The 15,451-nt window shown below is 35.7% G+C and overlaps 1 protein-coding gene across 1 annotated transcript; it reads right to left on the bottom strand.

The window, feature by feature from the left end:
- Window positions 1-2,509: 2,509 nt before the first annotated feature.
- On the bottom strand, window positions 2,510-15,224 carry LOC123549650 (calmodulin-beta-like). The gene is made up of 6 exons (XM_045337909.2): window positions 14,975-15,224; window positions 11,051-11,375; window positions 7,143-7,286; window positions 6,584-6,759; window positions 6,140-6,203; window positions 2,510-5,627 (listed from the first exon to the last, which is right to left on the bottom strand). The coding sequence occupies exons 1-6, from the start codon at window positions 14,984-14,986 to the stop codon at window positions 5,599-5,601; spliced, it is 750 nt and encodes a 249-aa protein (XP_045193844.1). The 5' UTR covers window positions 14,987-15,224; the 3' UTR covers window positions 2,510-5,598.
- Between the last annotated feature and the right edge of the window lie 227 nt (window positions 15,225-15,451).

The raw sequence follows: 15,451 nt of genomic DNA on the forward strand, positions 1-15,451 counted from the left end.
TTCTTGTTTGTTTCTTATCTGTATTAATTAATGTCCTGCCTGTTGTCACTTTGTTTGGCATTCTGTTTTCAATGACACTTCGACAGAAATCCAGTTAGAGCTATTAGAGTTTAGGATTTATGATTTCTTTTGCATATTAGGCTGCTATGGTCATCTTATTTAACAATTCTTGTTCAGTAGACGCATACCAAAAAATGGGATCGCCAGGCATCGAAATGTTATCTATTTGTGGGTCGGATAGATCTAGATCAACCATAAATCATATTTTCAGGAACAATGCGCCACTTTCGAAGTGTCAGTGGCAGTAGCACCACTAGGCAGTTTAAACCGGTAAGTGGTGCACAAATCCCACGATGCTCTGGAAACGATGGATGCACCTGAAGTGCAAATTAATGAGTCCGTTTCTATGGTGGCATGTTTCTGTCACGAGATAGCTAGGTAGCTACTATACATATTTTTTGCTACTGTCTTTGATAGGGTATATTAGAATAGAAATAATGTGTAGAAAAATCGTGTTTTACTTAAATTAATACACTCAAAATCAATTATACGTCGGCAGAATAAGCCACTCGAGCTACGCCCTCGTGAAATTATCCGCGGAGGTATAACCTCTGTTCGAGTATTAATCACGTTAAAACACGGTTATTCTAAACTTTATCTCTTAAATTCAACTGGGAAATTGTGATGACTAGAACTATACAAAGTTTGTAGTTATGATCCCTATAAAAGTCAAACTGTGACATTGTTGTAGAAGTATCGAGTTTAAAAACTTATCTGAATTAATACAAAAGTAAAACCAAGACTACACGCTCCGGCAAATCTAACGAACTGACTAATATAATACAGCATCCCCATCTACAGGAGAGAAAATCTTTGCAAAGACCTGTAGGTAGTATGTTTTGAGAATAAAAGGGACATAATGATACAAAATTTGTATAGCCTCAGGAGTTATCTCCTGTGAACAAAACATAGGGTCTGAACACAGACTAACCTGTAGGGTAAAGATAGCAAATGCGTAGAATCCATAAAACCTCTACAGGACCTCATGGTCATATTCTCCACCTTTTCAAATGTGACGTATACGTATTTGTACAAAAAGAGGGGATGGGGGTGAACTTGAACAAGAAATTCATATTTTTCAACGATTCTGTACACCACTTAAAGTGTTGCAAGATTCAGTTTAATTAAGTCTGTTCATGAAAGGTAATGAAAACTGCAGCGGGCCCAGGCCCGAAATCCTAACACACAGACATGAACCATAACATAGTTAACGTAAATAAAAGTTGGTCACTGACCTGGCTCGACAGCGACAACTTCGAACTAATACCAATTCCGTTATCACAACAACTAAAAAAAAACGAGCGTTCAATTGTTGAATAGGTATTTTTTCGACACTAATATATGTCCCGCTAATAGGAACCCAAGTTCTATTGAAAGCAATCTTCAGAATGCTTTAGAGATCTTTAAATAGAAATTTGTTTCTACATTCTCTGGCGGCTAGCGTTTGCCAATCCTATTTGAAAATAGGAATGCTCATAGTATAGCAGACACGTTTGCACAAAACATTACGCCACAGAAGATCATTGGAAGCTGAAATCAACTGTCTCTTGCATTTGTCATCATACTTATTTAAAAATAATTATATCTGGTAAGTTATCACGGACAACTTCCTGGTGGACAGCAGAAAGAATCCATATAATAACTTTCCAAGTTTTGATGCTTCAGTGTGTGTTACCGTCTATTGCTCACCACAGTTTGACGGCTTAGAGCGAAACTGGTCTATCTGCTTCTATTTCTATAAAAAGATGGATTAGTTTCGCTCTAAGCCCTCGATTTGCTTTTCTTTTACAACAACCTCTTTGTTTCATTGTAAATTGAGTTAAATATTAAAAATCTCAGCTAATGTCACAGTTTCCTTTCCTATAGTAACATTTCTGAAATCTCAATTTGAAATGCGAGCTTCCTATATGTAAGTTCACAAGATGATGATTTGGCTTATTAACTTGATAACTTTCATTTTTTAAAAAAAAATAGTTTTGAAAATATTTTAATATTTTACTAACGATATAGGAACTAATTGTTTATAATGTATATTCCATAATTTATAAGATAATCTATTTGCTGATTGATTAATTGAGCCGCACCATGAGAAAACCAACATAGTGCGTTTGCGAGCGACACAGCTCATATATAAAACAATTGGCGATATTTTTTAAGTTCCTTATCAAACTGTCACGAACATATTGCAATTTAATATGGAAATGTAAAAGTCCATGAATCAGTATTGCTCATGTTCTATTTTACGAGCGCTGAACATTAAACTTTTCTGAACATGAACTGCCCTAAATAACTTTACGATTTATGAAAGAACTTTCTGCATGTTTTTATATAAAGAACACACTGAATAACTATGTTTAAAACTTAGGAAAGCACTGTTAGAATTTCGAAAACAGTTGTTAAACCTGGGGCGTATCTGTGGTAAGGAATTAATATAGAAATAAATGAGAGGTTTGCAGGTAATGATTTATAAGATTTCACAACTGATACATATGTAACATAGACTTTGATCATACAATCCTGGAAGCAACACATTAAACATTTATATATACATAAACAACATATATCATAAACATATGACATTTTTCATTCTTTGTGTACATCTAAGATTAAAGCATTGTAGGACCACATTCGTAACAGATCGCATTTGTAACAGATTTCGTACATATGCGATCGCATTCGTAACAGGTAAGATGTGTTACGAGTGTGTTTGTCCAACATGGGGGTTGACATGAGAAGCACATATGTACCATGTTGAGTTTTTTACTGCAAATATTCAATCAGTTGGTTGTCATCGCAACATCAATAAATGACTGCCATAAGCACCATCAAAAGTTAGCGTCGTCGTCGTCGATGTCAATGACGTCATAAAATTATTTGAGCCGCATCATGAGAATTTGCAACCAGTGTGGGCCCAGATCAGCCTGCGCATCCGCGCAATCTGATCAGGGCCCACACCGTTCGCTGTTATTTCAAAGAAGGCTTATTCTACCTGAATATGAAATTTTCTGACCCTAATTCAGATGCATAAATGCACAGGTCAGTCTAAATATACACTTTCCGGAAATTCACAAAAATGTCCGAATGCCAATTTTCCCGTGACGTGGCTCAATTTTTATTATCATATCTGCATCCACTGCCACTACCACTATAATATGATTATAACTTCAGCTACTTCTACTGTTACCTCGACTAGCTGAAATGTAGACCCACATGCTCAGGTCACTGGTTCGATCCCGGTGGCGACATATATATTTAGTTTCCTTTCGTCTTCTAGAGCTGTTTCAAGTTGGGTGACAAACAGGACGTTGCCATGTCCTGGGACAAATTATATACAACTTGTCATGGACGGAGTCGTTAGCCTTATGTCTAGGAGGGCCCGACCTTGTGCTGCGAACTAATGTCTATGAGATTTAAAGAAAATACACCTGGCTAAAATCAGTAATTATTGTCATCTCAGGGGCCATAACTCCAAGACAAATAAGGTGATATGGCTAGTTTTCGAAAGGAACCGAGATATAATAGGTATATATATAACTTCTGAGCAAGTTTTGTCAAAATCAGATAATAAATGTTGTCTCTATCGTATTCACACGAAAAATGTGAACGGACTGACGACGGACGACGTACAAAGGGCGATCACAATATCTTTCTTTGTCACTTCGTACAAGTGAGCTAAAACATGTTACAAATGTGTTTCAGATGTGAAAATGCACCTTTTTGTTCATTTCTCCGATCGAAAATGATATGTGACAAATGTGATCAGATGTCACGTCAAAAATAGGCATTCGTCTTAAAAATTGTTACATATGCGCTTAAGTTCTGTTACATATACGACCTCATTTGTAACACCTGTTACATATGCGATCGCATTTGTAACACTTGTAACAAATGCGATCTGATACGAATGTGGTCCTACAAAGCATAATCATATAAACGCCGGTATTAGAAATCGAGGGCTCAGAGCGAAACTAGTCTATCTGCTTCTATTTCTATATACACTTAGACTAGTTTCGCTCTGAGCCCTCGAAATGTACTGCTATAGGACGACTACTTCAACACTTTTATAAGTACTGCGAGTTATTTTTTACACGTTGTGATAGGGCTGATCTGGGTATACCTTGGAAAAACTGTTGAAGACATCTGCAAAAAATATCTGCAAAGATGGCACAGTGGTCACATGTTCAGAGAAACAAATAACTGGGAAAATTGTTACTGTTTCAAGTCTTACCCTTAATATTTGATGGGACATAGTCCTGCAAATGCCGAACATGTAAGGAAGCAGTTTTTGGACGCTATGAAAAGTCTAATCATACACCACACTAGGTACCTGATGAAACATTCACATACAGAATATCTAAGCCTTTTCTTTTGTATCATACTTCATTTAAGTTTAAATAAAGAGCCAGTGTTTCTTTTTCGTTCCTGCATTTGTAAATTTCGGGTTTTGGTGCATTTTTTTTTTTTGGCCGTATTAACAAAAGCCTTTTCTTATTCTTCGGTCAATAGATGTCACTCAATCAAATAATAAAATAGAAGTTTGATGATGAAGTATTTGGGACACGTGCTATGTCACGAATGACATATCTTGCGTCTTGTATGATATATAATCACTGACTTTTATGGTAGCCGCATCATGAGCAAACCAACATAATGCGTTTGCGACCAGCCTGGATACAGACCAGCCTGCGTTTCCGCGCAGTCTGGTCAGGATCCATGCTGTTTGCTAATGGTTTCTCTAATTGTAACAGGCTTTGAAAGCGAATAGCATGGATCCTGATCAAAATGTCGTAAGACTTTGTTGTTGGCGTTGCGGTATACGATTTAAATATTAAAACGGGGTAGCTCAGTCGGTAGAGCATTGGAACGGTATTCCGAGGCCCAGGGTTCCAGTCCCGGTCTTGCTGCACATTTTCTCCTCGTTTAAATATTCAAGTCCTATACCATGACATTATTATTCAGGACCTTATTCTCTCGTATTCGCAGCTCGTTTGTCAATCATTGTAACTGGTCAGTGACTTCTGTATTGAAAACGATAGCAGTCAGATACATGAACATAAAAAAAGATGTATACTTCGATCTTAGACAAAGTGGCATAAATTCCGTGAAAGTCCTAATGATAAGCATCGCATATCTGTCATCCTTCGTATAACTTGTGATCCGGAGAAGTTAAAGTTGTCCAATATTTACTTCGAACTCTGTCTGGTTTTTGTCACGCTTCTGATATTACTAATGGAAGATGGACATACAGTCCATGCAATAGTATAAAAGTCAGTTATTCTAAAGAATATTTACATCTGTTCATTTTCCAGTACTGAAACAACAAAAATTGTCCTCCAGATTCCACAAACAAAATATGACTACTTATGATTGCAATACACTGGCGATAAAAGTCGATAGTAAATGGTAAAAAACTGTATGCACAGTTTTCGCATGTTTTATTACGAGGCGCTAGTACATAATTTATATACATCTGCTTCTAAGCTTCACCACAAACAATCATCCATTAAAGATATCTTGATGACACGGGCTTCCTGTTCGCTATCTTGCGTTCAGTATGGCTTTGAATTCTGAAATAAACACCAGTCTCTTATTTACATGTGATTATGAAGTTAGACACGTACTGATTAATGCATACAGCTGTACTATCATGATAACGAAAAGTTACTTTGATTTTTCAAAATATTTCGTCACTTTGGCGTAAAAAAAATTGTTTGTTTCCGGTATCCCGACCTACACTAAATTTTTGGCCCGACCCTAAATGTTTTTTATGGCCTTGAAGAACATTTTTTCAACTTTTTTAAAAAAAAGTTGCAAAACTGCATTTTTTATGCTTTAAACATGGTCAGTGATGTTAGAGATCAACTTACTGATGCTCTAAAGGCATAACCCCCTTATATGTATTCATTTCAGTGTTTGACACAAAAATAATTTCCAAAAAGTCTCACTTAATAAAAAAATTACTCCCAAAAATTCCAACCTACTTTCCGATTTTTTTAGCATGTTACCGGAAACAAAGATTTGTTTAAGCCTTAGTTAATATATGAAAGTTATTGTAGGGAACAGTACAGTTTCAAATTACCTCTGTAGTCCACTTTTCCATCCCTATTTAGGTCAGCTTCGTTGATCATCTTTTGAGCTTCGTGCTGCAAATATAAAAAAAAAAAAAAAACTTAAAATTGACGTGAAGTTGTAAGATTTAGCCAACAAACTGGTCACAGGTTTAACCATTTATTATGACAGAGAGAAAAAAAAACATAATAAAGAATTATTTGATGTTTCTATTTACTACTTTTTTGGCAGGTATGCTGGTAGAGCTGTTGTTGCTGTTACTGTTGTTTTTGTTGTTGTTTTGTAATTAAATGTCCTTTTAAAGAAGTTACTTTTAATTGTTTTCAAGTTACAGATATTCCACAACCTTTTGTTGTTCTTGCTGTTGTTGTTGTTATTGTGGTTATTAAATGTCAACATCCAGAATTTATTTTCAATTGTTTTTTCAATTTTCATGTATTAATGTAAATCTTACCTTTGTTATATGTTCACCGAGTTTATGCAGCATGGAGTATAATTCATCTGAGGAAATAAATCCATCCCCGTTTTCATCAAATATGCAGAACACCTCGTGAAGTTCCTTTTCTGGGTCAATTGAAAGTTTCGTAGAGAAAATTTTCACAAACTCATCAAAGTCTATTGTCCCTGACTCTGCAAGTATATCAGAGGACAATGACAGCAGTTTTTAGATGACTAATGTTCAAAAGTAAACCAAAGAAACTTTGAAAAATTTGTGCCATTGCAGTGATATTTCTATATCACACTATAAATGCTACCCAGTCGTTATCCTTCCGCCTTTTCTTTAAAGTGCTACAATATATGTTACTTGGTATGCCTATTTAATCGAATGCTGTCCATCTTAAAGTTTAATTTATGTCTACATCTGCACTTACTCTCTACCACTACTGAGTATATAAACGTCTGCGCCTCGGAGACATTGGGTCATTGTCTGAGGGCGTGAAGCACCGCCCTTAGCTTCTCTTTCGTTACCATACCGCCTTTTTTTCATGATATTGCTATATTTGGATACTTACTATCTAAATCTACCGAGTGTATAAGCGCCTGAACCTCGGAGACAGTGGGTCTCTGCCCGAGGGCGTGAAGGACCGCCCCTAGTTCCTCCTTCGTTATCATACCGTCCTGATTTTTGTCGAATAACACAAACGCTTCCTGCAGTTCTTTTAAAAAGAAAACACAAAAGAATACTTAAAACATCGTTTATCTTATGAAAAACATAATAATTTTTATATATTATTCCAAACTCGTCATATGAACTCATTGTCATCTTTGATAGACGTTATATATTAAAGGGAAAGGAAAGTCTGATAGTAAGTAAATTTCATATGAAAGCTAATCTCAAGCCTTTCATAACACTGAAAGATTCTTTTAAATCGAGTCACTATTAAAAAAATATGGCATTTTGAAATTCAAGAAAATGGCTGATCATGGAAGCAGCCATTTTAGTGCGTTTATTACGTCATTTACACACTGCTGATTTTTTTAGCATAGATTAGATAATTTCATATATTTCTTGAGTGAAAGATGTAAAACATTGTAATTTGTTTCATTATAGCTAGAAAAAAGTAGATAAATAAACAGAAATAATATAATATAGCTCAAATACGTATCTAAAATGTTAATAAATCCGCCATGATGTTTTTTGTTGCGATGAAAACAAAATGGCCGCCATTTTGATCAAATATTTAAATGCTCATAGCTGTCTCATTTCTAAGCCGATTTTAAAAATTCTTTCACTCGTTTAAATGATTAAAGAAATCCTTGAAGATGGAATTAACATCGAACAGCATTGTCATTCCTTTTGAGTTTCAACGGTCTTTTTCAGTCTCTAGGCAATGACTGCAACAAAAACCGACAAGAGACGTCACAAGAAACAACTATAATACATGTATATACGAACGAAAGCATAAAAACTACCTCAATATTGAACTACATCATATTTTTGCGAATGGATTCTGATGCGAGCATCTGTATCTATCAAGGATACGCAGATATCTAATCGCTAGGTTTCAGATTTTTTTTTACACAAAACTAAAAATGTTAATGTTTCTTTCGAGTTCGCCTAAAGCTTTAATCTTAGTTCCGATAAGAGATTCAAGCTAAAATCTTGCCAAGTGACGAAGACAAATGGATTACGGCCTGTCAATATATAGCATATTATTACATGCACGTTTCTATTCCCCGTTAAGTTACACTGGTACCGGAAACGTCAATATTTTTCCATACACTGACGCCTGAATTTCATATCGGGTGCGTGACGCAATTCAGCGTTTGTTGTTGCACTATTTTTTTCTATTTAGGTCAGTATTGTCAATCCTATTCAGGCTATTGAACAAATTTATGATATTTACATTATATCTATACGTGTGGATGTGTATGTAATAAAAAGGTTATTATCTTTGCATCGGGAAATATGCACTCGTTCTTCAGCGGAAGAATATTGCGCTCCTAAAGTCGCGCAATATTTCCGCTGAAGAACTCGTGCATTATATCATATAGAATCATGCATCTTTGTTTTGCATACAATTTGAGCCGCACAATGAGAAACCCAACATAAAGCGTTTGCGACCAGCATGGATCCAGACCAGCCTGCGCATCCGCGCAGTCTGGTCAGGATTCATGCTGTTCGCTAATAGTTTCTCTAATTGTAATAGGCTTTGAAAGCGAACAGCATTGATCCTGACCAGGCTGCGCGGATGCGCAGGATGGTCTTGATCCATGCTGGTCGCAAACACAAGTATGTTGGTTTTCTCATGGCGCGGCTCATTTTGTCTATTCTTCAACATCGGCTACAGCTAGCTGATAACTGATCTATTATGCATTGTCGTAAAGTCTTAGCTGTCGTTATATGAAGATATATTTATAGAATAAAAACATATGTTTATGCTTCTAAAATTCAAAGCAAACTTTTCAATCACGTTTACTAAACATTCTGTAAATACAGCATAGGAACTAGACTAGCCACTAGACTGATAATTAAGGTTTTTTATATGATTTTTTTTCTTTTTCTTTTTGTGTTCATAGAGACAATGTGTTCATAGAGACAAAAGCCAGTCTATTCTAGAGATTTTCTAAGAGGACTGATGTTAAAATTATCATTATGATATTGGACATAGGATATAGACTGGCTCAGTTCACTACATTAAATCATAAAAAATGTGAAAAAAAATATCATACTCTAGGAGCTAGTCTACATAGGAACATATGAAATAAATTATGAATCTGAATGAACTGTTCTGATAACTTGTCACTACATGTACAACTTTCTAGTGTTCATCCCTAAATATTACTTTAATGATTTTCTGTATTGTATATTAAGGCTATAAGGCATTGATATGTTTCGACCCAGGTCTGTAACTGTATTATCCACTTAGTCTAAAAGAAAATTTGGTCCAGTGAATAAAGATATTTTACTGGACTGATTTCAAATTCATTTGAGCCGCGCCATGAGAAAACCAATATAGTGGCTATGCGACCAGCATGGATCCAGACCAGCCTGCCCATCCGCGCAGTCTGGTCAGGATCCATCCTGCTCGCTAACAGTTTCTGTAATTGCAATAGTCTTTGAAAGCGAACAGTATGGATCCTGACCAGACTGTGAGGATGCGCAGGCTGGTCTGGATCCATGCTTGTCGCAAACGCACTTGTTGGTTTTCTCATGGCGCGGCTCATTTGTTTATGTAGTCTCTACGAGTGAAGCACTGCAGTATCTTTCTCCATAGGCATTTAACTGCAGCGCTCGCGAATGAAATTCCGGGACAAATCAAACATGCCTCAGTTGTCGCCTTTCCATGATTCCTTTGAAACATGAAACAAATAAAAAATTCCAGTTTACCTGCACTTTTGATAGAGTTTTCTAAACATGCAGCATCTACTTTTTTAACCTTTAGCAATCTGGCGGCAAGTGATTTTGCCTTTGCGACCAGTGCAGACAAAGATCAGCCTGTACATCCGTGTAGACTGATTATGGTCTGCATTGTTCGTTGTTCAGTCAGTAAATTTTCAGTGAACACTCCTTTGAATAATAAGTGGTACTGCCCAAATTGAATGATGAACCAGTCTATTTTAGAAATTTAGCAGGGTAAAGCTTATTACAATGCAATGACCAATAACACTCTGCAGATAAAGCTAAATGACGGTTTTATTAAACATATAACGTACCTGTTATATCGTAATTTCCAGCCATGTTTTACATAATACCAGATTTGACATGAGTGTTACATAATGTTCTTGGAGAACACAACATGCAGTTGTATGTATGATAACATCCACACTGATGTAGATAATTCTTGTGAGATATATGATACATTTAGTGTTGTGTTTGCAATTACAAAAGCTGAAATGTACCGGTTTTATGTGAGAAGTTAAAGTACTGTAATGTCTGTTACATAAAGATTACAAGGAGCAACTTAAAACCCCTCCAAAGTGGTTGTTTTTTGCGATACCGATTATTTTCCTCCTCATTTCTATGGAAAAATAACCAAAACCCAGGTGTATCCTCGGCACCGTGTAAAATATGAAGTGGAGTCGTGGAGTGGAGTCTGGAGTCAATTTTAGAATGGAGTCACTGGAGTGTGGTCTCTTGAGTAGAGTCTTCTTTGGAGTCAATTTTGGAGTGGAGTCAATTTTGGAAGTGACTACTCCACTCCAAATGGCTCCAAAATAGACTCAACTCCAGTGACTCCACTCCAAAATTGACTCCACTCCAAAACTGACTCCAAAATAGACTCCACTCCAGAGACTACACTCCAGTGACTCCACTCTAACATTGACTCCAGACTCCACTCCACAACTCCACTCCATATTTTACATGGTGCCTGTATCCTCAACCCTTTTGAAATGGCGGTTCTTTTTTATCGGACAATCTCCGAATGTCTTTGTTAAATTTCTTAGGAGTCCTGCTTATTGTTTATGAAAATTTTACCTTGTAATTTTTCCTCAGGGAGGCTGGATTTTCTATCAGTTGACGATTTAGGTGTCTCCTTTAATGCATGCTTTTCTTCAGTAACATGAATTCTTTTCTTTTCCACTGGCGGTGGTTTAAGATTTACTAATTCCTTGTGAACTGGGTTTTCTTTGGGTTTTTCTTTCATATCCTTGCCAGTTGCTCCTTTGTTTGTTACTGGATTCGCCTCGCTCTCACGTTTTGGTTTAGGTGCTACTTTGGGCCCTTTCTGAAGCTTTGGTTCAGTTTTAGCTCCGTCATCACTGTGTTGCGCAAACTTTTTCCGTAAAAGTTTGAACGCAGACTGCAAGGCAAAATAACATATTTTAATTTTTCAGCATGTATTAAAGAAAACATGTCATAATCTAGGGGCTGGTCTTCGTTGACTGTTCCTGATAACTGAAACCTAGTATTTGTATTGTTATGGCATGAAGTTGACTGTTCCTGATAACCGAAACCTAGTATTTTTATTGTTATGGCATGAAGTTGACTGTTCCTGATAACCGAAACCTAGTATTTGTATTGTTATGGCATGAACAAATTTTCTATTGCAACACTTTTTCATTTTTTGAATAAGATTTTCATTTTTAAGATATTCTAACTCTTATAAAATTTAAACACATAATGATGTACATGTCTTTCCTTACGGTACACCTGGTTCAAGCAAAACATCAATGATAGGTCAATGTACTGTGTGACCCCATAAATGTATGTAAACGAAAAGTGTATACGAGCAACTCGTACCTGTTTCAATTCTGAAAGCCAGAGTGAATTTGAATAAGACAAACACAAAATGGTTAGACTTTCTGTTGCAGAAGAGGCTCAAGTCGTGGGTCTAACCGAGAGCAACACGTTATTTTGGTAGGCGCATTTAGCTGCTCTCATTAGTTGTAAAAGTAGGTTTACCCCTTATATATATAAAAAAAAAACATCAAAGTAATGTTAAACATAGTACGTAGGAACTCCGTGGCCGAGTGTTTAAGGTCACTTGGCTCTCATCGATGTGGGTTCGATGGAGCACGTTGAATTCTTCATGTGAGGAAGCCATCCAGCTGTTTTACGGAAGGTCGGTGGTTGTACCCAGGTGCTCGCCCGTGATGGAATAATGCACGGAGGGGCACTGAGGGTCTTCCTCCGCCATGAAAAGCTGGAAAGTCACCTATGACCTATAACTATGTGACGTTTAACCCAGCAAGAAGATTACCTTTATAGAAATACATAGAGGATATTTGTTTGTTTTGAGTGAATATGGAACATAGGCCTACAGTATCTCACTGAAAAGTGAGAAAATTTCAAATATTTTCACGACCGCGCAGCGCGAGGGAAAATGTGAACATTTTCTCACTTTGAGGTGAGATATATTCAATATTCACGAAAAAACAAACAAATTTTCTTTTTATTTTATGCTTATTACGTTGAGATTTGCATTTTGCAACAATTTTTAATCTCAGCGCGGGAAACAGATGCGCGTAAACAGACATGGCGTCAGACGTGTTGTGACGTTAGAAAGACGCACACAACATAAAAGTTCCATTTTATTTTATTTTTTGCTGCATAACGTTATGAAATTCTCATTAAGTAAAATAATTTGAAACGAGAAATATACTATAAAGAACAAAGTGCTACTACAATTTTCATCCTGTTTTAAGCAAATAATTTAAAATTCATACACAATGGATGAGGGGGCGGAGCTATATCTCTCACAGTGCGAAAATATAGAATTCATATTTTCACGGTGTGAGTGATGAGATATAAAAATACTTAACTGATAGAATACAGTATTTCATTAGTTAGCATAAAATAAATTAAAGTAATGTAACATAATATGACGTATCAAATGTGTATAAAAAGTTAATAAGGACGTAACGGTAGTGACGATGTGTGCTGGAACACAATAAATAGAGGATAATTGTTGGTTTCGATGTAATATCACGTTATAATTTCACCGAGTGGGCACCAGAAGTGATATTTTCACGAGTGGCGCAGCCACGAGTGAAAATAACAACTTTTGGTGTTCACGAGTGAAATTACCGTGATATTACATCGATACCAACAATTTTTCTGTTTATTTTATGTCTAAAACTCTACTTTTGTTGTGTTTATTTCAATAAAATGTCGAAATTTGCGGGAAATTTTATCAGGAAGCATCGCAAAGATGACGTCATTTTAACGACGTCATCGTCATATTGTTTCCGGCTTTCAGTACGCTTGGTAAACTTTTTGACATTAATCCGGGTATCAGATTTGATAATTTTCACTGAGTGGCCAGTGAGTTTATCAGGATATAACTCACCGTTATATTTCGATAAACCACCGAAAAACATAAAATAAAATGATATTATTAATGACAAAATAAATATATTCTTGTTGAAACACAATAATTTGATTTTATCCAATTAGCCTATGTTATATTCTAGACTAGCTCCTAGACTTTGGTATGAAGTGTAGTAAAAAAATCAGTTTTTCGAGTTTTCACTATAATTGACTCACTACAAATGGTACAAACAATAGCAACATAAAAAAAGAACAAATTCAAGAAAGCATGAAGTTTTTCTTTTCTCTGGCAGTTGCATGTTTTGTAGTGCATGTTACAACTAAGTATCTACCTCTGGAACAGATGTGCCGCAATCACAGAAACATTTTTTTCTTGGAATGCGATCCGTATGTTGATAAATACCTACTGTTTGTTTTGTGTTATTTTCCATCAAAAAATCTGTTCAGTCTGTTCAGTAAAAGTGCCGAGACTCAGTCGGACAGGTCAGTACCAGTATTCCGGTGGTTCTTGTTATATTACCTGGCTAAGCCCTCAACCATATACCTTTTCGTTTAATTCCATGTATTTTGTTAGCCTGTTACACACATTAAAATAACTTTACATATTAAACATATTAAATGTGCTGTCAGACAGTACCAGACTGGACTGAATAGATATGGACTTGAATTTAGGAAATCTCTTAAGATAATATAAAATTTGAAAAGAATTGAAATGGTAAAGTGGTGGCAAAACATGACCCCTTGAGATCGGTAGATATACTTGGTAGTGCTTGGCTAAAAATTCAGTGCGCTCTGCCATGTCCATTTATAATATTTGGTATATTTCTTATTCCGACTTATCCAGTGTTTCTCTTAGAATTCGAAGAATTAATTAATACATCATTATTTACTGTTCCAAACATGTTCCAGAGCTTTTAACTCAGGTCACGATCGTGTCTGGCAGCGTGCCGTCTGTGTTTATATAGGTCTGGAAAACCGCCTAAATTTTCTACCTATTCTTTAAGTGCCTATTACGAAATTATGGACATATGAAACGGTGATTAGCAATTCAAATACATACTTCCGTCTATAAAATGTAGTTATTTTGCTGAGAATCAATCAGAAAACATTTATAGAACCGGTTTACAGCTCTTTCATTTCTAGTTGATCTTTTACTACATCTGTTTTAGATTCAGCTTACTTACAAACAAATTAACATTCGTTTTGTTTTTTTAGTGCCGCTGTTTCTTAGAATCAATGCTATATTCGGCTTAAAGAATATTCTCCCCTTTCTCATTGCAACAGCGCTGTTTTCTTTGTATATACAAATATTAATATAGTCCCTCTCTGAAGGTTTTACGTAATCCCTCTATAAGAATAATCAAATAAAATGTCAACAAATCCCTGCATTCCAAGATACTTTAAGGTCCATTAAATGCCCCCGGGACACTGGAGAAAAAATCCCAAGAAAAGAGGATTGCTTGTACTCAAACACCCTACTTATTATATTTACCTCTAGACTGGTATGTACAAAAACATGAAACATTAAACTCGCTCCTCAGGGTTCTTGTTACAGTTTGTAAATATATATATATATATATAATATGTAAGTGGCTGTATCTCTACAAAATAAATGTGTATATGACTCACCATTTCAAACATAGAACAATTCCAAGTCTCCTGTAATCACATAATCTGTAATCCGTAATCACATTATTGTTAACCTTCTCTTCGTTTTACTTTCACCAGACAAAAACTTCCTGACAGTTTATAAATTACACTCACAATTTCTCCTCCTAAGCACTTCGATCATGAATTTCATATGAAAAAGATAAATAATGAAATAAAGTTTTTCTCTATCTATACATGAAACATATGTGAAACTGAGTTTACAGAAAGAGGGTCGTTTACAAAATGCTTTACCTCACTAAGATTCCAGGCTTGCCAATTTGTATTTATAAGAAATCATGTTCTATTACTGGCAGTGCAAGGACCTTCAGTTTACACTAGATAATGATAAAAAAGACGTAAAGAGAAAATATGTAGATAATTCAAATACACGTAATGACAAAAACCAAAAGAAGAAATTTAATAACTTAAATAAACCAGAATCTAGTGGCACTGTGT

Source organism: Mercenaria mercenaria, chromosome 6 (assembly GCF_021730395.1).
Source record: "Mercenaria mercenaria strain notata chromosome 6, MADL_Memer_1, whole genome shotgun sequence".
Classification (NCBI taxonomy): Eukaryota; Metazoa; Mollusca; class Bivalvia; order Venerida; family Veneridae; genus Mercenaria; species Mercenaria mercenaria.

Coding starts and splice junctions, on each gene's coding strand:
- LOC123549650 (XM_045337909.2), bottom strand. Junction 7,287..11,050: donor CCCTGAGGAAAAATTACAAG/GTAAAATTTTCA, acceptor TCTTTTTAAAAG/AACTGCAGGAAGCGTTTGTG. Junction 5,628..6,139: donor TGGAAAAGTGGACTACAGAG/GTAATTTGAAAC, acceptor TGTTTATTTCAG/AATTCAAAGCCATACTGAAC.